At 33.4% G+C, this 25,314-nt stretch overlaps 2 protein-coding genes across 2 annotated transcripts in view; one reads left to right on the top strand and one right to left on the bottom strand.

Moving 5' to 3' along the window:
* Positions 1 to 1,007: 1,007 nt before the first annotated feature.
* LOC143084175 (complement C1q-like protein 4) lies at positions 1,008 to 3,355 on the top strand. Its single transcript, XM_076260584.1, has 3 exons — positions 1,008 to 1,127; positions 1,873 to 1,935; positions 2,943 to 3,355. The coding sequence occupies exons 1-3, from the start codon at positions 1,043 to 1,045 to the stop codon at positions 3,353 to 3,355; spliced, it is 561 nt and encodes a 186-aa protein (XP_076116699.1). The 5' UTR covers positions 1,008 to 1,042.
* Positions 3,356 to 8,366: 5,011 nt separating this feature from the next.
* LOC143082728 (RNA-binding protein RO60-like) overlaps positions 8,367 to 25,314 on the bottom strand; it is a 33,316-nt gene continuing 16,368 nt past the window's right edge. Inside the window, exon 3 of the mRNA XM_076258558.1 lies at positions 8,367 to 14,258. Coding sequence (XP_076114673.1) covers positions 12,719 to 14,258 — 1,540 coding nt within the window. The 3' untranslated portion in view covers positions 8,367 to 12,718. The remainder of the gene's footprint in view (positions 14,259 to 25,314) is intronic.

A 25,314-nucleotide genomic window follows, 5' to 3' on the forward strand; every position in this document is an offset into this window, starting at 1 on the left:
GTGATTTTATGTCCGACGAATAATAATAATAAAAGCCCTAGTTTTGCATTTAAACAGCATTGATTTTTTTTATGAATTCTTTTTGATACAATGTATTAAATTATATGATGCATCTTGGTATATAAGAAGATAACCATCTACTCAACTATTCTGCATTTATAACAACACATTTTCATATGCAAATACTAGTAGATAGAGGTAAATTATAGGCATCAGGACTTCATAGGTTATGATGATATTGGTGAAGAAGTAGTTTCCTATAGAACAACAAAATCAAGAATTATCATACAAATATTGAGCGTTAAAATACCCACTACCTTGTACTGTGTGTTTCAAGTAACACGTACTCATTCTTTTCACTGCAGTATTTATAACAATTGTATGTCTTTATCAAAACACGTTTGGAATGTTATTACAACTCACTTATACAACATAGTTTTGGCATGATAAGTATCATCAATGGGAAACCCAAAGTTCTAACAATATGAAAAGAAGCATTATGCTGTACTTCACTTTCCGCTTTATAAATTTGGTGACTATATTGACTGCGTCTTTCTCATTGAAATTGGAGGTGCCACATGACAGATTAGTATGCCTCAAATATCAACTAACGTAAGGAAACTGACAATGGGAATCTGATGAGAAATTTTACAACAAAAGAGCTAATTTCAATTTCCAATCGAAAATAGTCCATTTCATTTTAACATCATGATGACCAAGACTATATGAAATGTGAACTATACATTTTGTTTTATCTTTTCGACTTTCTTTTCTACCCATGCAATTATGATTGTGATGGTAACTTCGAAATATTCTTTCCTTGTTTGTATTGTACTTGAATTTGGTTGCTTCCTTTCTAATTTTGTTTTGCATGATGTAATATCTAAAAGATGATACTATTTCAATTAATACCCATTAATAGTTTTTGTCACGCAATATGTTTTGTTCCACAATATATCATTACACATGAAGCATATGTCGCAGTGTAACTAAAATATATGTTTGTATCTTGTATACAGTAGATCTACTCTCATTGTTTACAATGTTGGTAAAGGTAGTCATGTGTTTTATGTTCGTCTTTGTGGATCAGTCATTAATGGTTGATGCTAAAGGATCCTGTCCAGATGGTAAGTGTTGGTTGAATTAAGGCGACAGTAGTTTACAAGTGTTTAATGTCGAAAATCGATAAGGGGAGAGACACATCAAAGTAACAAACAAAAATTGAAGAAACGCATAAATACCATAAGAGCAGAACTTGGTGCGTTTTAGAGTTAGTGTCTTATGATTTGAATGCATCGCCGCCATGCAAATTCATATTTAGTCAAATACCACAATCAACAATAGGACACGCTCCGTTAAATAACAGACACTAATGAGTCACTAGTGGTATGATGTCTTAAAATATCTTACACGACAGCAGAAACTGGTCATTAGTGAATTGAGACACAGGCACATCTCATCTGGTCAACCAACTTGTGATGATGTTCGTTAACATTATGTAGTGAGTCGTTCTTAGCCATAACTCTACTAGAGAAGTTTTGAAAAATATTAAACAAACAAAACCTGATACATTATGTAAGTATGATTTTTGTTGAAACCAGGTTTAATCCACCATTTTCTACATAAGAAAATGCTTGTTGCTAGTCAGGAATATGACAGTTGTTATTCATTCGTTTGATGTGTTTTAGCTTTTGATTTTGCCATTTGATTAGAGACTTTTCGTTTTAAATTTTAGTATTTTTGTGAATTAACTCTTCATATATTTTTTTTATTTATTTATTTCGTGTATGATATGATTTTACCATTTAACATGTAATACTATATGAAATGACTGAGCAGTAATTCTATAATAAAACAATCTCCATATTTCAGACAGCAAAATGGATAGTCTAATAAAAATGGTTAAAGAAATGCAACAACATTGTTCATGTACAGGTATTTATATCAAATGAGTTTTTATAAACAGTAAGAAAATATAAATAAAAAACTATATTATATCAAATCTGTCCATTAAACGCACTCTGGAATTATTTTTTGTTATCTTCTACATTTTCGCTAAAATATCAAGCAGAAGAATACGACTTGCCGCAATTTTCTCATCTCTTTCATCTCTCTCATCTTTAACATTATGAAGAATAATGCAAACTACCCGCAATTTGTATACTTGATTAACAACGGGGCATATGAAGCAAGTTTTACCAGTTAAAGGGGACGTCGATTTTGAACTTCTTCTGATTGTTTACATCTACGGATGAAAACGAGTCGGTAATGCTAATTCACCATACGGTTTTACAAGATATGAAATTAAAGGCAAAATAACATTTAGGGAACTGACTTGTTCAAATAATTGTGACATCAAGAAAGGTTATTTTGATACTTTGTTGCGACACCGTCTTACGATGAAGAAGGACCATGAGTGTGGTCCTTCATGTCTTTATCCCTCAATTTCTATCGGCATTTTCTCTATTTATTATTTTTTTCACCCATTATTTTCACTTTTTTTTATTTAGCATCGCAATAATCTCTATTATTTTCTTTTAAATGTTTATCTTCCTCTTTTCTGTAAACTCAACCCAGACCCTCGTGAATGTGCAAAAATAAATTGTATACCAATGTCTACAAAACAGCGAACTAGTCGGAAAGTTTATATGATAGAGATACTTAAATATAAAGATTGAATACACCTGTCTACTTTCTTCAATTTCAGGTAAAGATAACTATAATTTTATATTTAGATAATACCCGTTTTATTACTTTATCGTTGTTTTAACTCATAAAAAGGAGTATAAAACAGTAAAAACTGTAAAGTTTCAATAAAATACGCAGATACAACATCTGATTACGTTAAAAAGAGAAAGTTAGAATTATATTTGATTTTAAGGCCAACTTGTTCCAAAAAACGCACTGTCTCCTTTGATGTTCCGTCACTTAGTACATTGCAGGTAATTGCTGTGGATGCCATAAAAAAGAGCCAATTGCCTTCTATGCCGCATTGACAAAACACACTACGCTAACAGGGTCTCAGACGATTGTATACGACAAGATTTACACAAACCTGGGTCAGGCCTATGACTCTAGTAATGGGAAATTCTGTGCACCAGTCAACGGTCTTTACTACTTTGCATGTACTCAGATATCTTCTGCTGGCAATGTCCACTTCATACTAATGAAAAACAGCAGCAAACTTGGCCATGGTTACAGTGTTGTACGTCATGCAACAGGATCAGTGATTGGTACGGTACTACTAGAAAAAGGTGATGTTGTAACCGTACAGCATCATCCAGATGCTGTATCACAACAGTTGCATGGTGGTGATTATAGCACATTTACAGGTTATCTAATTACACCATTTTGAATTAATAAAGAGAGATTATAAAAATGTTTTCTACAAATTGCTGCTTGTTTTTCCTTACAATGTTTGAAACAAAGGTTTGTTTGGGCTATTTTTAGAACATACAAAATGTACATTAACGTAACACAGTCCAAAATGAATCTGAAATTTTGAAGAAAGATTGCCGCGAACTTAATAAATTTCCAGTCAGCAGCCGAGGCAAGTACCATGTCAACAACAGGTTCACACGATAACGGCCAAATCAAAAAGACGATGGCACCATAACAAAAAGTATGATGGCACAAGTACCATAAATGTGATGGTACCAAATCCCGAATAGGTTGGCACCCGACCCACACTCAATTACGAAGGTCAAAATGGACATACATTGTAAGAGTTCAACACGAAAAAGAACCTTCGAGAGGTCTTTATATAAAAGAGTATGGTACCGCTGACGAAGTTGCTGCTGATGCATGAGACACTGTTAATCTCAACAAGCAATCATACGATGGCTTATGATGCCATTACAAATAGACAGATGATTTTATTTTCAGAATTTGAGTATTTCCTTTTTCGTGGGTCTATTTGGTTTCTGTTCCGGGACAATTTGACGCAGACAGTAAAATGCATTGTTAATTTATTCTTTTACAAGTACTATCCGGTTTACGGTGGTCATTCAGATTATATATATAAACAAGAATGTGTCCAAAGTACACGGATGCCCCACTCGCACTATCCTTTACCATGTTTCATGGACCGTGAAATGGGGTAATAATCTTTTTTTTTTTGGCTTTAAAATTAAAAAGATCATATCATAAGCAACAAGTTTACTAAGTTTCAAGTTGATTGGACTTTAGCTTCATCTAGAAATTCAAGTCCTCTAGAAATTGACAATGAGGGTCGGTTGAAAACAAAACTTTACGACAAAAGAGATGATTTCAGCTTTCCAATTGTGAACTTTCCATTTCTAGATAGCAACATTCCAGCAGCACCTGCATACGGGGTATATATCCCAATTGATACGATATTCCCGTGCTTGCATTTCCTATCATGATTTTCTTGATAGAGGGTTGCTGCTCACAAGGAAGCTATTAAACCAAGAGTTCCAAATGGTGAAGTTGAAATCATCCCTTCGTAAATTTTACGGACGCCATCACGAGTTGGTTGACCGTTATGAAATAACCGTTTCACAAATGATATCGGATATGTTCCTTACGTCGTAACTACAATTCCCTTCCCTTTCATGAATGTGACCTACCGAATTAGACTATTTACCGGATTAAAATTTTGTAATCACATAAGCAACACGACGGGTGCCACATGTGGAGCAGGATCTGCTTACCCTTCCGGAGCACCTGAGATCACCCCTAGTTTTTGGTGGGGTTCGTGTTGTTTATTCTTTAGTTTTCTATGTTGTGTCATGTTAACTATTGTTTTTCTGTTTGTCTTTTTCATTTTTAGCCATGGCGTTGTCAGTTTGTTTTAGATTTATGAGTTTGACTGTCCCTTTGGTATCTTTCGTCCCTCTTTCATCAAAAACTACCTTGACTAAAAACTTTAACCTGAAACTCCCACTTTCATTTTCTATGTTCAGTGGACCGTGAAATTGGGGTCAAAAGTCTAATTTGGCTTTAAAATTAAAAAGATCAAATCATAAGCAACAAGTTTACTAAGTTTCAAGTTGATTGGACATCAGCTTCATCAAAAACTACCTTGACTGAAAACTTTAACCTGAAACTCCCACTTTTATTTTCTATGTTCAGTGGACGGTGAAATTGGGGTCAAAAGTCTAATTTGGCTTTAAAATTAGAAAGATCATATCATAAGCAACTAGTGTACTAAGTTTCAAGTTGATTGGACTTCAGCTTCATCAAAACCTACCTTGATCAAAAACTTTAACCTGAAACTCCCACTTTCATTTTCTATGTTCAGTGGACCGTAAAATTGGGGTCAAAAGTATAATTTGGCTTTAAAATTAAAAAGATCATATAATAAGCAACAAGTGTACTAAGTTTCAAGTTGATTGGACTTCAGCTTCATCGAAAATTACCTTGACCAAAAACTTTAACCTGAACGGACGCACAGACGGAAAAACGGAGCCACATACCAGAAAAAATAATGCCCCTCTACTATCGTAGGTGGGGCATAAAAAGAAATTAACCTGAATATCTAAAACAAAATGCATTTATAAAGATTCGGATTAACAGTGAAAACAAGGTTTGGGCAATCAGGAAATCGATAAATTGACCTGTGACATTAATTTGTTATGCGTATGTAACATTCTGATGCTCATAGAAATTGGTGATCATTGGGAAAGACGGAACAATATTATCACGAATTTCCATATACATGCTGAGGTATCATTTATCACCTTAGATGTTTTTGGCAAATCGTTAAGAATGTTTTGGTCCACAATGCTTTTCAACTTCGTACGTAACTTGGCCTTTTAAAACTTTTTTTGATTCGAGTCACTGATGGGTCTTTTGTAGACGAAACGCGAGTCTGGCGCAAATACAAAACTCAACCCTGGTATCTATGATGAAATTATTTATTTGAAACTTTGTATTGTTATTTGTGTTTTAAGTGACAAGTAAAAATACTTTCATTGCAGTATTTAAAACAATTGTTGTTTTGATGCAAACATGTTAGAAATGTGATTACCAGGCAGCATCGATATCAATGGGAAATCATGATTCGATATCTCAATTTTCAAGAATACAAAAAAGCCGAAACTGGAACTACCCTGCAACTTCACTTACGCTTAATATACGATATAATTCAAACGTTGGTGACTATGCATCTGTTCCATTGAAATAAAGGCTACCATAGTATAGTTAAGTATTCCTAAAATCATGACATATATCTAACCAGATGCTCCGCAGGGCGTAGCTTTATACGACCGCAGAGGTTGAACCCTGAACGGTTGGGGCAAGTATGGACACAACATTCAAGCTGGATTCAGCTCTAAATTTGGATTGTGATTAAATAGTTGACACAGCTTAGGTTTCTGACACAGAATGAATGTGTTCTAATGAACTTAAAATTTTTGTTTTCTCTTAGAGCAATTCACTATGCTGTTGAATATTAATCCTCTCAAAAAAATGTTTGAAGAAATTTTCTTTTTTATTTATGAAATTTCAAATGAGAAAAATTAAACCCAATTTTTTTAATCACATCCCCCTTTCCCTTATTCCAAAACTAATCTCAATTAAAATTTCTAATGGAGTTTGCAACAATAACTACTCATTTAAATACATCATAAAATATTAAGATGTAAAAAAACTGCTTGTTATCACTGAATGGTAAAGATTATTTTAATTTATCAGTTGGTAGTAAAAAGTGAATATACATTGTATATTGTATATAACAAAGATTTAAGTTGATTCTGGACAAAGAAAGATAACTCCAATTAAAAAAAATTCTTGCTATTGCACAATATTTTGCAATTAGATATTTCTTGCTTACTATTCTGGACAAAGAAAGATAGCTCTAATTAAAAAAAAATTTGCTATTTCACAATATTGTGCAATTACATATTTCTTGCCATTGCGCAATACTGTGCAATTGAAAAGACTTGCTATTGCACAATACTTAATATAATAATTTTAGATCCTGATTTGGACCAACTTGAAAACTGGGCCCATAATAAAAAATCTAAGTACATTTTTGGATTCAGCATATCAAAGAACCCCAAGATTTCAATTTTTGTTAAAATCAGACTAAGTTTAATTTTGGACCCTTTGGACTTTAGTGTAGACCAATTTGAAAACAGGACCAAAAATGAAGAATCTACATACACAGTTAGATTTGGTATATCAAAGAACCCCATTTATTCAATTTTTGATGAAATCAAACAAAGTTTAATTTTGGACCCCGATTTGGACCAACTTGAAAACTGGGCCAATAATCCAGAATCTAAGTACATTTTTAGATTCAGCATATCAAAGAACCTAACTGATTCATTTTTTGTCAAAATCAAACTAAGTTTAATTTTGGACCCTTTGGACCTTAATGTAGACCAATTTGAAAACGGGACCAAAAGTTAAGAATGTACATACACAGTCATGACAGTTAGATTCGGCATATCAAAGAACCCCAATTATTCAATTTTGATGAAATCAAACAAAGTTTAATTTTGGACCCTTTGGGCCCCTTATTCTGTTGGGACCAAAACTCCCAAAATCAATACCAACCTTCTTTTTATGGTCATAAACCTTGTGTTTAAATTTCATAGATTTCTATTTACTTAAACTAAAGTTATTGTGCGAAAACCAAGAATAATGCTTATTTGGGCCCTTTTTTGGCCCCTAATTCCTAAACTGTTGAAACCAAAACTCCCAAAATCAATCCCAACCGTTCTTTTGTGGTCATAAACCTTGTGTCAAAATTTCATAGATTTCTATTAACTTAAACTAAAGTTATAGTGCGAAAACCAAGAAAATGCTTATTTGGGCCCTTTTTGGCCCCTAATTCCTAAAATGTTGGGACCAAAACTCCCAAAATCAATACCAACCTTCCTTTTGTGGTCATAAACCTTGTGTTAAATTTTCATAGATTTCCATTCACTTTTACTAAAGTTAGAGTGCGAAAACTAAAAGTATTCGGACGACGACGACGACGACGACGACGCCAACGTGATAGCAATATACGTCGTATAAAAACTGACAGTTAAAGCTTTACTGAGAAAACACGATATAAAATTTGTATTTGGGGCACAATTGTAAGCGATGTGTGAACTGTTACAGTACATTGTGTTGTCTTATTTGCTTGTTTTTCCTGTTTGGAAAGAATGTGTGGTAATTATTATAATTGAATTGTATTGCTTCATACCATAAGCATATTTCTGCATGATGTGACTTTTAAGAAAAGATAATACTGTTTCATTGTACTTATTATATACCTCCTAATGTTTATAACATATATAATATGATCGTGCTCCAGTGGGGTTAGAAGTTTCAATTCAGCTTGTTTTGCTCAAAGTCATGACAGTAAGTAATTATAAAATAGAAAAGCGGGCAGCTGAAAAGACAACACATTCTTGGTTGTTTAAAATCTTTAATGAAACAAACTTAAAACAACAAACTCTTGCTTAGTAAAAAAATCTATATAAATCATATATGTTGGCATAATTATTATAAAGCATAACTGTTACATGAAAAAACAGCCGATCCTTGAAATTGCAAATAATTTGAATTTGTGTATCTAGTCAGTTAAAAACGTATTTGTAGCAGGCGAATAACTTACTTCGACAAAACCATGCATTAAATTACAATTACATGCATTTATCAAAGTAATGCATTATATCACAATTACTTTTGCAAAGTAGTGCATTGAATTACACATTCCATTTGTAAATGTAATTATAAACTGAAAAAATAAATCATTTTAAAAAACAACATGAAGTTGCAAAAGATTCTAGCATATGCAATAACTGGTTCGTATACATATTAAATCTAAGCATCAAGTAAACAGTCTATTCAATTCAACTTTAACACTTTGAACATCATAAGGATTTCAAGGTATACATCTCTGTGTTGTCTCTAAAAAGAAATCTCAGAAATGAAGTTTCATATTTATTTTAACTAAATAAATGTAACTGCACTTTTATAAATGTCATTTGTTTTATAAATTGCAATCAAAAAATATTTACAGTTAATTGCTTTCTTATAAAGTAATGAATAAAGAGCTAAATTTATGACCAAGTGTCCAAATGGTGATAAGAATGATAGTAAAAAAAACTAATTAGTGTTTTATGACAATGGTCAATTTTCTGTTCAATCAAGACAAGGTACACATTTATGTTTAGACAACAACAATTAAACACACTTATTGTAATGCTTTTCAAATTAAAAAAAAATCAATATCCAAATGATTATGTTTTTGATTATCAAGAAATCTTAAATTCTACTTAGTTAAATCTCCAACAATCAGTGAAAGATATATAGTATGTCAAAAAAGCAATGCCATGTAGTGCAATGTAATGCATGAAATTACACAACTTTTTTCTCAAGTAATGCATTAAATTAAAATTATATGTAATACAAAAATTGCTTCATTACACATTATATGCAATTACTTGGAAAATGTAATGAATTATCATGCATTACAATTACAAATGTACATAACCCCATGCCTGATTTGTAGTATTGATGTTATACTTAAAAACTGGTATCTATAACAAAAGTTTTACTTTTCAATTCTTTGAGTCTTTCTAATTTATAAAGTTCAAATTTCAGCACGATATGTATGTACAATTTGTCAGCTGTTGTAATTTTATATAAAAAAAAAACCACATTGTTAATTATGAATTATTTTAGATCCAGCTAGCATTTAAGGATTATGTTCCCTTGTGTTGATTCAATGCTAAACATATGGAAATTCTATAGAAAATCCAAAGCTTTTATCCTTGTACTCTCATATTTGGCAATTTTGCGACTGATAGATATAGGATTATTGCATGCAGTGCTAGCATTGATTACCGTAAAACAAGTTTGTAAATGTAGTTATTGGTTAAAACAGATACAAATATGGACCAAATCAAGTACACCTTTTAGGGTGCGCTCGACTTTAGTGACACAGCACGAGCTGTTTTGGAAATTACAGGTTGCTTAGAATTTTTTTAAAAATATTAACGCTAGCACATCATGGAAAAGCAAGTGAGTAATCTATGCTTCAAACTCTATAACAAAAATCTCTGTATTAAAAGCTGTGGATTTTCTATAAACTTCTTGATTTATTTGCAACGAAGTCCTCTTTTTCTTTTAAATGCAATGACACAGTAAATAATAATGCGTTGCATCAAGTTTCCTTTGGTATATGTACAAAATGGCATATCTCTATTATTCATTATATCTGTAGTTGATACTATTGAAGTTTGAAAAGTTCTTACAAAAATGGTTACAGAAGGGGTCATAAACCTTAATCAAATGAATATAAATTATGACATATTGCTTAATACACATGAATCGCTAGTTTTGTTTTACCTAATTATGCAAGTAACGAATCGCGAGTATGGTTGTATAAACAATACAATGTTTTATGATACATATACAGGATGTACTACAATCAATGTTCACCGGGTCAATGTCTTGTATATCTTACTTTGCGCAAATGACATCTTACGCCAAACTCTAAACGATATTCAATCATATGAAGGAATGCACGATTGGATAAAAATATCTGCGCCTTTAAAACAAAATCTACAAAATTAACGATAATTATCATGACTTTTTAATCGGTTAAACGGGATCAAAATTCTCAAAAGATATTTACTGTGGTGGTCCTGAGAACCACGATTAGACATCTGTTGATACTCTTGAAAATTTGTTCGTTCCGTTTTTGCATAATTTTTTATTTTTATTTTGTATATCAATTATTTACACTAGTATTAAATATAATAGGTCTATCTGGTTAATGATAATAATTGATTTTAGTGTCTGTCTGAGAGTTTGTTATCTAATAAGTGATATTTCACAACAGATTTAGTATTTACAAAAGTATTCTCTTATACTGAAGTAATTATTTTACCACACACACATGCATTGGCATTTCATGTTTTTCAAGGACTAAGTAATTGTTAAATCTTTGCGCAATAAATGTCCAATTAAGAATTGTACCAAGGTTTAATAAATATCCCAAATCACAAGATATATTGTTTCAAAAGGCATTTATACTATTTATCAAAAGGTACTAAATGTATTATGTAAAAAAGTGGGCACGTTTTGATTACAAAACGCATTTTAAAACAGCACATTGTTAAGTGATAGTTGCTCATTTATTTGTTTATTTAATCATTTAAATTTTGTGATGTTCAAAATAAAAACACATCAATACGATGGGCACAAAGGTAACAAATAGTTTTATGAATCTGGTGAGCTTAAAACCAGTCATGATTAGACTGCTCAAACGTGGGGAAATCGTTTTGAAATATTTAGATAACTTATTCAAAAGATTTACTTAGAAATTAGCTGTTCCCCTTACAATTGTCTAATAACTTAAAATACTAGTACGAGATATGTATTTAGGTAAAAAAGAGGATGGCACCAAATTGAGCATATACTAAGGAATTAAAACCCTTAGAAATGTATGCAGAAAAGACAATGTCTTGTCTCGAAACCGTACACTATATTACTTCAGTATATTAGTCCTAAGAATTATGAGGTCCACATTGATAATACAAGAGACATTGATGTGCATGTCGTTGACAATACCTTATTACCTTATTGTGTTAAATACTGGAGTCAAATCATTTCTGTCATTGGTTGAGTAAAGTCAACGTCAATGCCTATATTTAAATTGAATTTCTGCATTTTCCTTTTATCTCGTTTTCATACTTTTATACGATGCGGGAAAATGTCGATTCAAGAGCTAAAATTATAATGCCAGACTACAGGTGATTTAAAGTGTTCAATAAACTGTTTTAATACACAGACGGTATAGTTCAAAAAAGGTCCTTTCACATACAGCCTATATAAACAATAACTGTTTAACAATTTCAAAACATAACTTTCTTTTTTTTGCCTCAAGATTGTACATCCCATTTTTTAGTGTGTTGATTGAATAATTATAATTATGATAATTTCAAATGTCAAACCTTCTAGCAGCATGACGTATTGCCTAATATGCAAAATTTACTCAGAGTACAGACTAAACTGTGCACCTGAAAACAAAATGGGGACAGATGATGCCCCCGATAGCATATCATATAAAGTTATAAAGGGACATAACTGAAGAACGGTAAAAGTGATGCTACCCAATTGTGTATTTGATCTGAGTTTTGTGGTTATAATTTTCACAGTATTTGGTTGTGGCCAACTGAAGTTGGAGCAAATTCAGCAAGTTTTCATTTCTAAAGGACACAACTCTAGCACATTAAAAGTGACATTACCAAAATTCAAACTTGATCTGAATTTGGTGGTAATTAGTATTGTGTATAAGTTTTATAACATGCATAACTAAAGTTTGCACGAGTACAAAAACCAACTTCGGGACGGACGAACGTACGTAGACGGACAATGGTATAACCTAATTAAGGAAATAAGTGACCTATTTATAAAAAATTTCAAAAATTAAAATCAGGTTTGAATACGAAGGTTCGTTTAAATGCCTGCAGATGATGGTTAATTCCTGTCACCTATTGTGTATATATTAATTATCTTTTCAATTAAGCATGGCAATCCAGAATCTAGAGAACATCACAAGCTTTCCCTCAACTTAACTAATTTTGTTACCTTATGTTAAAATTAAGTAATGTTTTAAATTGTTTTAAAACACAAATGCATTTGAAAGCTTATATGTATATGTTTAAAACTTTTTCAGTTGCACTGTTTGTCAGTACTCTGGGTAATTCGTTTTATTTTAAGTGCCAATACGTTCATATGCGACATATTAATAATGTCTGTCCTCATCTGAATGCAAAATAATGTCGTGATCCTTAAATGTTTGTTGCGAATTTTCTACGAAATCCATGATAATACCAGGTGTCATTGTATCAAATCCAACCACATCAAGGTTGTGTACACTGTCCGGAGCAGCAACGGAGTATTTATCACTGGTCATAGCAACGACAACGAATCGGTAGTCAGGAATTGTCATGTACTGTGTGTACTGTTTTAACGCTTCTGCTGGATGGATAAACCCACAACTGGTAATCGAATCAGTGAACACCATAATAGCATCGAATTTCTTTTTTCTTGATGCTGCCCAAATAAATGGAACTGATAGGTCTTGCTTGATGTAATCAGATCCTGTTTCTCTTGGTATTTGAAATATTTTCTCTTTGATAGTTTGCAGATTATCTTCCCTGCTAATAGTGGCAGTAAAAGCGTCTTCAATTCTGTTTGTGAACAGGATCACTTCCACATCTTCTGTTTGAACGGTTGAATACACCATAGCTGATGCTGCTACCGCAGCTGTTATCGTAGACCCACAAATACTTTTCTGCATGTTCTCGCCGACAGATACAGCCATCAAATACTTTCTTCCCTCCGGTTGTATCAATCTTGTACTTCTGATAAACGCATTTTGCAATGCTGCGATGATTCTAGGATTAGGATGCCATTTTATTCTTTGATTTCTCTGCAATCCCAATTCGTAATGATTCAAAGCAATCAGAAGTGTCAAAGGATGGATACGAGCACGTGCTAACTGTATATCGTCATCAAGCCTGTCTACTACATGCTGCACCCAAAAGTCGGTCGCTGGTTCACCTGTGTGCATGCCGAAACTCGACATTTTCCCAAGATTTCGAATCATAGCCGTCATAGGCATGGTCCGAAAAAGAACATTCCAAACTTTTACGCTGTATTTGAGAAACTGGTTTGGAACATGCTCCCAACTTAGCTGATAACAAGCGATATATTCACACAACCTGCCTTCATCTTCCTTCATTTGCTTAACGCTGCAGCGTTTCGCTTCTTTCACAGCAGAGAGAAATTCAGTAACTTCCAAAGATTCTTTAGAATCAGCAACTTCCAACGGTTTACCTAGTGCATATTGCAAAGTAATCCGTACTGCTTTATTTTTCGATCGGACATGAGCTAACCGTATGACATCTTTGTGACTCCATTTATATCGTCGGCGGAACTTGGTAACAAGATATGCAAGCTTCAATGGGGTTTTATGTCCATTTGAACCTACTTCAACAAATTGTTTATACCATTTGCTAACTGCTTGACGTTGTGCTCTTCCCCAACCAGTTTCATGCCCGTTCATTTCTTCACAATATTTTATGAACTGAAACAAATGAGTAGGTATACGACACACATCGTTCAGTACTCTATAGGCGTTGTGTTTTGTGTTTTCATCATTCGATCTAGCACATACAGCTAATGCATACAATGCTGGATTCTGTTTACATGCTCTACCTTGGAGGCTTATCTTCCGAATGCACTCAACGACCTCGTGACCTTTGTTTTCCTGGATCAATCTGCAACAGAATAAAGTGTTGGTAAAATGGTTGACAATGCATTAAACAAATCTTGTGATGATAATTTATTTAGTTTAATTTAATATGGATATATAAAAAATACCCCATCCCTTCTACGAGAACAAAAAAAAACCAACACATAACTAGATGTGTCAAAGCAACACGAATGGCCCTGTCCCAAAAAGTTGAAAAATCTGCAATTTCAATAAAAACACATGTGGACACAAACATGATGGTAGTCCCGCATAGAAAAAATCAGCTCAAAATCTGGAGGGGAATAGAGAAAAAATCCGTATAACTGTGATTTTCAATAATTTATCAAAGTCCAAAGCCCATAATTTCAGCGAAAATAAGAGGAGCGGAACAAAACTTAAGCTTGACCTATAACTCATCATGGTTAACTCACATACCAAAAATCAGCCCAATATCTGAAGGCATTTGGAAAAAAGTCTGTATTACTGTGATTTTCAACAATTTCTCAAAGTCTAAAGCCCGTAATTTCGGCAAAAATTAGTGGAGCGAAACGAAAAACTTAAACTTGATCTGTAACTCATCATGGTTAACTCACATACCAAAAATCAGCCCAATATCTGAAGACGTTTAGAAAAAAACTCCGTATAATGGTTTGATGCGGAATGATGGAACGACGGAATTGCGGAAAGACGCAATTTCGGACAAGGGTAAACTATAATATACTATGCCATTGAACCATCGTGGTATTTAACACAATTTCAAGTGATTATGCTGTTATAGTGGGTCACCATATATTCAACTTTGGTGGCATTCCAGTTATTGAAATGTGTGTCAGATTAGAACAATGAACTAGACCTTAAGGAATGGATCTTATAATTTAATATGTAGCCATAGTATGGGATCCCTGCCCGGTAACACAAATAAACAAGATTGAAAAGATACACGTCAAGCGGCAAAATTTATCACCAGAGATTACAAGTCAAGAGAGGATGGATACGTCTCCAAAATGCTTGCCAAACTGGAACTACAACAAGATCTCAAGACAATGACGAACAAGGCGTTAAAGCCAAAGTTAGTATTTATGTAAAAAATAGTTAAGGGGCTGATTCACGCTATTGAACCAGACGAATTTCTCAAAAAAGCATGTCCGAAGTGAACCATAACTGCCCAGAAATTCAAAGAATACCACGCATCAATTATTGTGGAAAAGCAAGTGAGAATTATATATCTCTAACTGTGAAGTGTATTGATATTCCACCAAGTAAAACACCGTACAATATTCAAACTCATCCTTTGTAAAACAGTGATCGCGTGGAATCAGCTAGACTACACGGTTGTGCATGCACGCATGAAGCGTAGAGAGCTTCAAATCTGTTCTCACGCCCCGTCAATAAATCGGTGGCTCTCTCTCAAAGCGTTGTATTAAAGCCAGTATCAGTATCGACATTTTTCACATGTTATACAGATACAGACTCTGCTGCTGTAACTTTGTAAACAAAGATTGAGTCGGGGCCCAGTCTGCGACGTTAACCACTAGCCCGATGCCCCAGACTAGTAATTTTCTGCTCGGACTACTTTAGTAAATTTTAGTTATTGCTACCCCGACCGGATTAGTAAGAAATATAACGTTCTTTCTATTTTATTTGAAATTTGAACATATTTGAAGTTCAGATTGACAAGTAATGCAGAAAAGATCGCCAAATTAATGTGTACGAAGCCTAAACTATCGAGATCGATAATTATACATTTATCCTGAGAAAGTGAAACAGAAACGTAAATCATTCGCAATATTTCCGTTATTTCAATCTGTCTTACCTAACCAGTCATAGCCAGAAATTAGTAGTGGTTTTGCTAATTAATATTCATAATATGTAAATGAGAATTGTACCACGTGATAGTAGTTTGAACTAAACTGGCTTGATAGGCTTGATATCATTAAATCTTTAAAACACGGATATTATAAGTTGCCCGTCACAGAGTCCTTGTTTACAATCACTTTGATATTTCCGTAAAGTTGTCAGGCGGTCAAAATTAAAACAATGAACGCGAATTTAGTGAATTTTTCGTGCTTTTGTGAGTTTATTCTTCTTGAAATAGTGACATTTTAATTTTACGTGGGAACCTAGAGTTCAACGACTACATATACAAGGTTTGGACTTGCCTATTCTTTGGAAATTCAAGTTTCAAATTTCACCCCGGCAACCTGTTTTTGTAATGGCCTTGTAAGCCAATTTTCAACACGAAGTTTGCAAATTTGACGTTTCAGCCATTTTAGCCTGTATTTTACACTGCAATGTTAAAAGCCTCTCGCTTCGATTTTTAAAATAGCTCAGGAACCTGTATTTTTGCAACAGCAGTCATTATGTTTCGTTTAAATGGTGTATATTGTTGTGTATATTTATTTTCTGCCCCGGCAACCTGTCTATCACTTAAATTAAAATTAAAACAGACATTTTTTCAAAATTCCCTATCATTTTAATGTAATTTCCGTGACCCGTATCCGATTTCTTTAGTATAATATTCAAATAAGCAAAGTGGCGTTGATTTCTGGATATGTAGAAAGTGAACCAACACGGATACATTATATTTTCTTATAATGAAGGAAGTTGTTTGTAAAACGAAAAGACTATCAAGTTTTCCCCCGATTAATTATTTATCTATAATGTTCGAACAATGTTTTAGTTTTACTTCACATAATCCATAAAGTTATAAAAATAGATTGATGAGCATCTTTAACAATATCGTGTTGGTACACTTCGATCTTTTTGGTAATAAGAAGGACCGGAGACCATGTGTCATCAGACGATTCATACGCACCGCAAGGGTATAAACGTATTTCTAATTTCCGATTATTAAAAACTTTTTAAAATTGGTTAAAGACCAGTATCTTTCCAATGGATATCAAGATGATTCCGATTAATACTTTTTTAATGGTTGTTAAGTTGAAACTGTAAGAAAGGCTGACATTATTTGGGAAAACTATTTTGTCTAGCGATTACTGATCATTGGAGTGTAAAAAGTCCAATGCCACAACAAAACGGATCTATTTATACATACCGATTGTTTACGATTGTAAGACATGTGCATAAAAGTGAAAGCTCGAATAAATATGAAAAATATGACAAAGGGATAGCTCCAAATACTATTAATAATAATAAAAAAAAATATGGACAGGTCAAAATTTCTTTTTTTGTAAATAAACTAAAGTAGGTAAACTGGTTTCCGTCCGACTACAACATTTTGTTCGAGTGTAAACCAGATTCCGGTTAGTATGTATAATAGTAAACATGAAACCGAGTGCGGTACCGTAGGCGGAAACTTATCGACTTCCGTAAGCTCTGGTCAATGGTATCGGAAACATGCCGCTGAAATGAAAACGGTAGTATTACATTTTCCCAGCATTAGGTTGGCCTTTTGTGTACCCAAGGCAGGTGAAGGAAGTCAAATTAGGAGCGCTGTGATTGGATGTAAGGGTACAATATATTTTTTTAATTATCTATGAATAACTGCAGTGTGTAAATTTACAATATAAATTTTAAAACCTATTGAAATATTTTCTAGAGAATTATTCGAAAAGGCTTCCAAAATTTCAAAAATTTGGTGTAAAATGACGGTGGGCATGGATAACATAAACAAGCTCCGTTGGAAATTGGTCATGATACTATTTGGCTTTAATTTTTAAAATAGAATAATAGAGTACTAACACCACACATAACTGTTTTATCCAGGTTTTTATTATAAAAAGTGGTAAATTTAGGAATTGTTAGTATTGTCGCCTATGGCAGAATAAATAGTACCGTTTTCCCTATATAGGAAGTACACCACTAATTCATGGTCCCATTGCTTTCTATGTTAAATTCCTCCATTTCAAGCAGGCACACCTCTTTTGTTTTAAGTTCAAATAAATTGGCAATTATTACATTTCAAAGCAACACTTTATGGTGTCTTGTACTGGAAAAATCAACATACCTTTAATTGCATATAAGAAAGAACTGGTTCCCGGAAATAAGGATGTACCAAAACAGGTACATCAGATCTGACAAACAGACAAAATGTACCCTCTTTTTAAAATTTGGTGCAGTTTTTTTAATATTCAAAATTAAAAGTGCGAAAGTGTTCTACAATGCTCACCAGTCCTTAATCTTTCATTTGATACCAACAATACCTAAATATTCTACATATTTTGAAAGTTACACTCATGCGTAGGAACTATTTTGTGTTAAATATGTACTACTTTCTGGTATGTGCTTTCTGGCCGGGCCCGAATTAGTGGTGTTACACCTGAAAGCGTCATTTTTCAATAAAAATTGATTATTATCTTATGAAAACGATATTTGCAAATCTGGACCCCTAAACAGGATCAAGTAAAAATTAAACATTTACACATAGAACAAACGTAAAAGCCAGTATCTGCGCGTACCCGCATGTGGGTACGAATAGCAAAATTGCCGTATGTAGGCTACGAGTACCCACATCCGGTTTTATAATAAAATGCCATCGGATCGGGAATAAAACGTGAAATATATACAGAATTAAAACTACTCAGAAGTTTTATAAATATTTATATATCGGTTTGTGAAAAGTATTTATTTCAGTTAATAAATAATCTTAAAATGGAAAAGAAAGATTACATGTCATGCATGTGGGGAAGACATTTCATATGTAACATGAATTAGAACAGTCGATTAATTTTATACAATTAAAGTTTAACAGAATACAGTAATTTTTCATGTATTCATGAAGGCAAAAAATTCCAAACAAATTCGATAGGGAAAAGGCCTAATACAAGGTATAGTAGTATTAATTCGAATTTGCCGCATTTCCGTGATTCATTAGTCAAGTCTTAAGACTACTTGTCTCAGGTCAATTTTTTTTTTTATGTCGAATACTTCTAGTTTATTTAAAGCCGTTCTTAATATATGCCTTCTTTTAGTGCATTTTGTACATTTTAAATGGATTGTTCTTTCCACTCTTAACTTGGCGTGACTAAAGAATGAAAGAGGGGGACAGGACCTTTTCAGGACGTCGGGATCGGGTGTTTTTAAGCTTGGGATTTCGGGATTGATCCTTTCGGGATCCAGGAATTCTTTTTTCGAATTTCGGGATGTCGGGATTTAATTCAAGTTTTTAAATTGGGGACCTCGGGATTTCATGTTTTTAATCCCGGGATTTCGGGATCAGGACCGGCCTCCGATTCCCCTCACTAAAGATGGACAAAACCTGATTGCGAGGAAAGCAAAATGTTTATTTGATCATCTTCTGTTTTACATTTTACGAAAAGATTATTTTAAATCTGAAATAAGGTATTTTTCAAATTCAGTAAAATTTAATTCCTTAAATTCTCATTTACATTTTATAAAAGTTTTAATTTTTATAATGTTTTTTTTTTCTTTTTACTGCAGGGACTGTACAGTTTCAATTTCCATCAGTGTGCATTTAATTTGCAATGATTATTATGTATCATTATTAAATAAATACAATTTGAAAATTTAATTTTTCATACTCTTCACTCTTTCTACACGAAGCCCCTATATTATCGACAATTTCCATTTATATTTCACGTTTCATTCCCGATCCAATGGCATTTTTTATAAAACCAGATGTGGGTGCGCGTAGCCTACGAATGGCAATTTGACTATTCGTACCCGCATGCGGGTACGCGCATAAACTGGCCAGCCGTTCCATCTATAGCTTTGCACCAGTGTAGCGATCAGTGAACACAACAGGGGTCCAGTTTAGTACGCGCAGACACACACTGCCAAAGTATAAAATACCACATACAATGTAACAACTGTGACATCCTTCAAAACGCACATAAATACAACAAGAGGCTGTCACAACGACAGCAAACCGGATTTATTAACATTTATTTGTGTCCTGGCAATATCACAAGAACCATTACTGATGAATGGTGAAAGTGAAAATCGTCAATATCAAATTTGACCTCCATTTTGTCATCAGTATCAACATATTAAAATTTGAAAAGCTTAGATTGAATGGTTCATGAGTAAATGCAACAACCTGAATGGAAACGTCATTTTACGATCTTTCAAGAACCATAACTCCTGAACGGTAAAAGTCAAAATCGTCATTATTGAACTTGACCTCTATTTTGTCATCAGTAACAACATATTAAAATTTCAAAAGCTTTGGTTGAATGGTTCATGAGAAAATGCACGGACACGACGGGAAAAACCATTTTTCAATCTTTCAAGAACCATAACTCCTGAACGGTAAAAGTCAAAATCGTCATTATTGAACTTGACCTCCATTTTGTCATCAGTAACAGCATATTAAAATTTCGGAAGCTTTGGTAGAACAGTTAATGCATAAATGCACGGACACGACTGGAAACTCCATTTTTCAATCTTTCAAGAACCATAACTCCTGAACGGTAAAAGTCAAATTCATCATTAATGAACTTGACCTTCGTATAGTTGTCAGGAATAACATATTAAAATTTTAAAAGCTTTGGTTGAACGGTTCATGATTTAATGCACGGACAACATTTGATTGCCGCCCGCCCGCCCGCCCGCCCGCCATACATCCCCAAATCAATAACCGACATTTTTGTCACAAAAATCCGGTTAAAAATAGTTATAAAGAAATATATGACAACTCCTGACTAATCATTAAAACAGATATACAGAAACTTATTAATTTCTGTTCAAAGGAAAATAACTAAATTACATAATATTAGTATCACTTTCAGATACTTAAAGGTCTATAACTGAACAAAGAGAAAAGCTAGAGCTGTGAAAATTGTACTTGATCTTCATTTTGTCACAGGAAACAACATGTATAAATCTATTTAAGAATGGTATTTTACTAAGATCATTTTCATGTAAATGAATGGACACTGTGTGGCAGCCAGCAGCAGGCCAACTCACCTTATAACAATAACGGATTTTTCTTTCGAAAATCCGGTTAAAAACAAAACAAAATTAAACTGTAGTATCTAAGCCATTAAATTGTCTAAATGCCCTTTAACCATAAAACTCTTGTTATTCCCCTTTTTTGCACCTAATTAATAAATTGTTTGATGATAACACCCCAAAGTCAATCCTATTATAAACCATCCCGTTGTAGTATGGAAACTTGTGGTTTAGTTTCAGAGATTCATACACTTTAACACAAGTTATTGTCTGGAAACTACAAAAATGCTTATTTGGGTCCCTTTTTTGGCCCCTTATTCATAAACATTTATAGGCCAATACAGGGGCGTAGCTAGGTATTCAGTCAACTGTAGGCACCAATCGGCAGGGGGTCTGTGGTTGTATAAAATTCAAAACATCCATTTTTAGGGCAGCAACCCAACAATAGGTTGTCGGATTGTTAAAGTCGAGTTCATGAGTCCAAATACACCCCCCTCCCTTTTGGAAATTCCTGGCTACGGGCCTGGGTTATAGAAACATAAAACCAGTAAATTGAGTTTTGAATATGCATTAGATATATAAACAATCAATTAATACACAAAATGCTCCAGTTAGGGTTACGCATTCTATTAATTAATCAATATTATGATAAAATTATACTATTAATGGTAGAGAAATTCACAAATTTGTTACAACAAATTGATAATTTGTAAATTTCAAATTAATAATTTGTTATATCAAACAAGAGTGCACACGCTGAAATGTCTCGCCTTCTTTACTAATAATTGATATTATGTTGATAGACCTAAATATAAAGCTTTATTACATTGTCACATAAACTCTAACCAAGAAAAAGAAACATTGATCAATGAACCATGAAAATGGGGTCAGGTCAGATGAACCATGCCAGGCAGACATGTACAGCTAACAATTTTTCAATACAACAAATATAGTTGACTTATTGCTTATAAATTAAGAAAAACAGACCAAAACACAAACACTTAACACTTAGCAATGGACCGTGAAAATGAGGTCAAGGTCAAATAAAACATGCATAACAGCCATATAGATCATAAAATATTTCCATACACCAAATATAGTTGACCTAATGCATAAAATATTAGAAAAATAGACCAAAACTCAAAAACTGAACATTGACCACTGAACCATGAAAATGAGGACAAGGTCAGATCACACCTGCCAGTGGGCCATGTACACCTTACAGTCCTTCCATACACCAAATATACTAGACCTATTGCTTATAGTATCTGAGATATGGACTTGACCACTAGAACTTAACCTTGTTCAATGATCCATGAAATTAGGTTAATTTCAAGTATAACTGTCTGACGGGCATGAGGACCTTGCAAGGTACGCACATACCAAATATAGTTATCCAATTAAATATAATAAGAGAGAATTTAACATTACAAAAAATCTAAACTTTTTTTCAAGCAGTCACTGAACCATGAAAATGAGGTCAAGGACATTGGACATGTGATTGACGGAAATTTCGTAACATGAGGCATCTATATACAAAGTATGAAGCATCCAAGTCTTCTACCTTCTAAAATATAAAGCTTTTAAGAAGTTAGCTAATTAACGCTGCCGCCGCCTCCGCCAGATCACTATCCCTATGCCGAGCTTTCTGCAACAAAAGTTGCAGGCTTGACAATTAGTAATCAGTGAAATCAAATTAATAATTTGTTATATCAAATCGATAATCTGTAAATTTGTTTCGATAAATACTTTTGATTTGGAAATGTTTTATTAATAAATTGCTTTGCTGAGCACAGATGGATACGACTGCAAATATCCAACCGTGAAAAATTGGGGCCAAAATGGGCACAATATTCAAGGTTGATACAGGTCTGAATTTGGATTGTAATTAAAATTTTGACACATAATAGTTTTGGACACAGAACAGTAGTGTAGTCAAAGAGCTTCAAATTGGTTATATGATTTGAATTTATATTCAATGTTTTGCTATTTGTGCAATACACTATGCTGTTGCGAATTGACCCCCACCCCCCCGAAAAAAAAAGTTACCCCTGTTTTTTGGCTTTTGTGCAACACACCACATATATATGCTGTTGAATATTAACCCACAAAAAAAAATATTTGATAAAATTTTCTTTTAATTTCTGAAATCTGAATTGAAAAAAATTGTACCTCCCCTTTTCCCTTATTCCAAAAAAAAAAAATAGTCTTTCCTCAAGATATGGTCAGTTTCTCAATTCAAATTTCTAATGGAGTTTGTAACCAATAATTACCCATTGAAATGCATCGTAAAAGTTTTAAAGTATAAAATGACATAACATGGTCATGGCTTAGACAAGGCTAAAATTAATATTAATTAATAGTAACTGCTTAAAATAAATTGACAGCTAATCACCTCAGGACAATCATCATTTGTTAATATATAATTTACAAGCAGTGTAAGGGAGGTAATCAAACAGTCTTCTTTAAATTGATTTGGATTACCTCCCTTACACTGCTTTTAAATTGTCTCAATTGTCCTTTCACCAGACAAAACCCCCAAATGAAGCCCTTTAAATTCACATGGTCTGTGATTTACATGTAACAACAACCCTTAGTCTTAAACCAGTGATGAAAACATGTAATTAATGTTGACTTGTCATTCATGATTGATATATCCAAAAGCGGAAGATTTTATACTTCCGCGCGGGAGGGTACCATGCAGCCAGCAGGAAATTTACCGAATTTTGCGTTTTTAGTGGGAGTCTCCCACTCAAAACGGGAGGGTTGGCAGGTATGGGCAAGTATGGACACAACATTCCCACTTGATCATGTTGACAGCTCTGAATTTGGATTGTGATTAAATATTTGACACAGCATAGGTTTCTGACACAGAATGAATATGGTCATGATGGTCTAAGAACTTAAAATTTTAAATTGGACATTTACCTATTACGTATTATGATCCAATCTCCAAAATCTAAATACATGGTAAGATTAAAGGGAAAATTCGCGATTTTTTTCTTATGGTTTAAATATGTTCATAATGACATAATATATATATTCACAAAGTTTTATCGCTAAATGTGCAGTAATAAAGGAGAAATTCAATAATTAATGAAAAAATATTAACTACTTCCTGTAGGTCGTGACGTTTTCTCCTGGTTTTTGCATGACGGGATTTAAAATATAATCATTAAAAGTCTTGGTTTTTAATCATATTTTAACGTAATCGTAAGCGCGCCGATGACTTATGTTTTATCTAATAACCAGCCGATAATAAGAAGATAAAACGCACAGACGTGCAATTGTACACATTCATGAGATAAATTTTCTATGTTAAACGTATATATTCGAATTATTTTTTTTAGACAACACAAAAAGTTATAAAATTATGTATTAGATAAAATACAAAGGTAACAAAGAAACAGGCCGGTAACAACCGTTGCCGGATAGTTTTTCTGCACGAGTAGTCAGGTCAAGGTCCGAGGCGATAGCCGAGGACCTTGACCTGACTACAAGTGCAGACAAACTATTCGGCTGGTTGTTACCGGCCTGTTTCTTTTGTTACTTTTGTTTTTTATCTGACTTGTACGACGTTTCAAGAAAGTAATAATACATTTTGCAAGACTAAACATTTGAGAAATTTAGATAGCCATAAAGCAGTAAATGTAAGTTATAGTATAAACACCTTTTTTTTTCATTTCCCTTCAATCGAGATTTTTTTTCAAGAAAAAAAAAATCAGGAATCTAATAATTTGATAAAAAAAGAACCGTTTCAAGTAAACGATGAATGTTGTACATTAAAACTTTTTAAAATGCAACTTCGCAAAAAAGTAGTATATTAAAGAAATATTTTAGTGGTAAGTAGGATAACGTTTGATTTTTATGGATGAAACGGAAAGCGGGGAGGGGGAGGGGGCTAATTCATTTTAAAAATAACAGGCTGTGATTTTTTTTTTTGATGATAAATGCAGGATGTGCCATTCCATCCCCCCATCCCCCCGTAAAAAAAAATCGTAAAAATCGCGCGTTTGTTGCCAAATACATGAATTTAATATTCAGTGGTGGGGGTCCCAGGGTCGGAACACCCCTTTTTTGCATGATCAATGCATTTAAATGGGGACATAAAGTTGGCCCCCCTTCCCCCTATTTTGTCCTGGCCGATGATTTGGACCTGGATCCGCCACTGATATAAATTCGATAACAATATAAATGTATCAAAAGAA

Source organism: Mytilus galloprovincialis, chromosome 7, assembly GCF_965363235.1.
Source record: "Mytilus galloprovincialis chromosome 7, xbMytGall1.hap1.1, whole genome shotgun sequence".
NCBI lineage: Eukaryota > Metazoa > Mollusca > Bivalvia > Mytilida > Mytilidae > Mytilus > Mytilus galloprovincialis.

Bases quoted from the DNA above. Each gene is read 5' to 3' on its own strand.
- LOC143084175 (XM_076260584.1), top strand. From the start codon at position 1,043: ATGTTGGTAAAGGTAGTCATGTGTTTTATGTTCGTCTTTGTGGATCAG. The intron at 1,128-1,872 runs GTAAGTGTTGGT...TCCATATTTCAG, and splicing joins TAAAGGATCCTGTCCAGATG to ACAGCAAAATGGATAGTCTA. The intron at 1,936-2,942 runs GTATTTATATCA...AGTACATTGCAG, and splicing joins ACAACATTGTTCATGTACAG to GTAATTGCTGTGGATGCCAT.